The sequence below is a fragment of the Theobroma cacao genome, chromosome 2, assembly GCF_053813885.1.
Source record: "Theobroma cacao isolate CCN51 chromosome 2, ASM5381388v1, whole genome shotgun sequence".
Lineage (NCBI taxonomy): Eukaryota > Viridiplantae > Streptophyta > Magnoliopsida > Malvales > Malvaceae > Theobroma > Theobroma cacao.
This window is the reverse complement of record NC_142640.1, coordinates 44,557,053-44,559,005: the sequence shown is the minus strand read 5'-3', so window position 1 is coordinate 44,559,005 and position 1,953 is coordinate 44,557,053. Positions and strand designations below refer to the sequence as shown.

Here is a 1,953-nt window from a genome sequence, read left to right as displayed (position 1 = left end):
TATCAAGATTGGCAAGAAAAGCAATACCTGTTTTGACAAAATTGGAGGAAACAGCTGTGGTTGATTGAGAATCAAGCTAAGACAAAAGACGCCTTAGGGTTTATACTTCTTCATTGGAAAGACTCCCAGCATTAGTTATCTTTCTAGGTATTTCTGCTGCTTCAGATAGGTTTGCTTGTGGTCTTGTTGAGCCCATCCATTTACCTCCATGACCCCTAGTTGGTCGACCATTCAGCTTCCAACAAGTCTCCTTAGCATGCCTTGGCTTTTCACAATAATCACAATGTAAATGATCCTTGTCTGATGGACCTTAGTTACTGACTTTCAGCTGTTCACGAAAGGAATTTACAATTAACCTTGCCTTGTCTACTAAAACTGTGTGTATCATGGCACTTCTTCGACTTTCTTCTTGCTGCACATATGAATAGGTTTGCCTCAAAGAATCCTTACCAAGTACTTGAACCCGTATTTGATCATATTCCATATTTAAACCAGCAAGAAAATCATAGAGGTGTTCTTTTTCCACTAATTTTTGGAATTTGGCTGCATCTTCAGAACATGTTGCTTGGAAATCTTGGTAATAGTCGAGTTCCTGCCATAAACCACTCAATTCAGCAAAGTATTGAGCAATAGTCATCTCACCTTGTTTCGTCTCATGCACTTTATTCCGCAATTCATAAATCTGTGCATCATTGCCCACTTGAGAATAGATTTGAGAAGCTGCGTTCCAAATCTTAGATGCAATATTCAGCAACAGATAACCTCGAGCAATTTGAGGTTGCATGGAATTAATGAGCCATGATATAACCAGAGAGTTTTCAGATTCCCACTAGTTGTAGGTGGGATTGGTGACGTCTGGCTTTTGTTTATCTCCAGTAACATATCCTTTCAGACCTCTAGCTTGGATGAACAAGAGACAAGATCTTGACCACGCAAGATAATTAGTTCCATCTAGCTTTACGGGACTAATTTTTAATGAAAGATTCTCACTGATCAAACCAACCTTATTTTCAGTAGTTGTTTTCTTCCCATTAGCCATGATTTGAAACACCAGTCAAGCAAGGCTTCTGGTGGCTGTCAAGAGTAGCAGACAAGATTCCCCTACTGTTGAGCGATAAAAAATATGACTTCTTTAGTCGGCAAAAGCTCTGATACCATGTTGAAAGGAAAAACAAAAGAGTTTTTTATTTATTCTCTGTCATAAAAAATTTATTTACAGCAGCCTATATATATATACATCCATGTTAACCCTAAAACAGCCCTAAAGCATGAAGTTACCATAAATATAGAAAGCAAAATATTAAGTCCTAATAATCAGACATAAAAATAGAATAATTCATAAAGTTACTCCTAAAAGATCTCTACCAAACAGTCAACAAAGTCATTGTTGCTTTATTTTAAGTTAGTGTATAGAAATTCGAGAATACTCAGAAAAGATTTTGAGAAAAAGATAGTGAAATTAAAATTGTTGTATTTGGGAATTTTGAAAGTGATTTTTGGGTAATAACAAGAAAATGGAAAACTTTTGTAGAGAAAGAGTGGGGCAATCATAGATTTGTAAGATATGAGAAGCAAAGAAAATGCTAATTACGATTGTCCATCTTAGGTGTAAAACTTGTGCCTCTCAACTCTTGTAAACGTCCTCATGTCACAATCATTTATGGATATTCTCGGATTTCTCTACTCCAACTTTTAGTAAAGTAACAATGACTTCAATCTAATTGAAAAAGTTGGATTAATTTTTCTTTTAGGAAGGATGGTTTCAATTAAAAAGATGTAATTAATTAAGAAATAATAGTAATCAATTTGAAGCAACTAGGTTTTTTTCTTTTTTTCAAATCCCTAACCAATAATTTTTAAACATTTGGATGGGTTAAAAGGAAAAAACCCAATTCTTAGCTAGCAATTTTTTTATGCCACATCATCTACCATGTGGCATTAACGTCATTAAGA

General features: G+C 34.9%; 1 protein-coding gene across 1 annotated transcript; it reads right to left on the bottom strand.

The window, feature by feature from the left end:
* Positions 1-310: 310 nt before the first annotated feature.
* Positions 311-784, bottom strand: LOC148764321 (uncharacterized). The gene has a single exon (XM_088803579.1). The coding sequence runs from the start codon at positions 782-784 to the stop codon at positions 311-313; it is 474 nt and encodes a 157-aa protein (XP_088659705.1).
* Positions 785-1,953: the final 1,169 nt, after the last annotated feature.

What these genes read in the sequence shown, in the direction of transcription:
- LOC148764321 (XM_088803579.1), bottom strand. Translation starts at nt 784, where the DNA reads ATGCAACCTCAAATTGCTCGAGGTTATCTGTTGCTGAATATTGCATCT.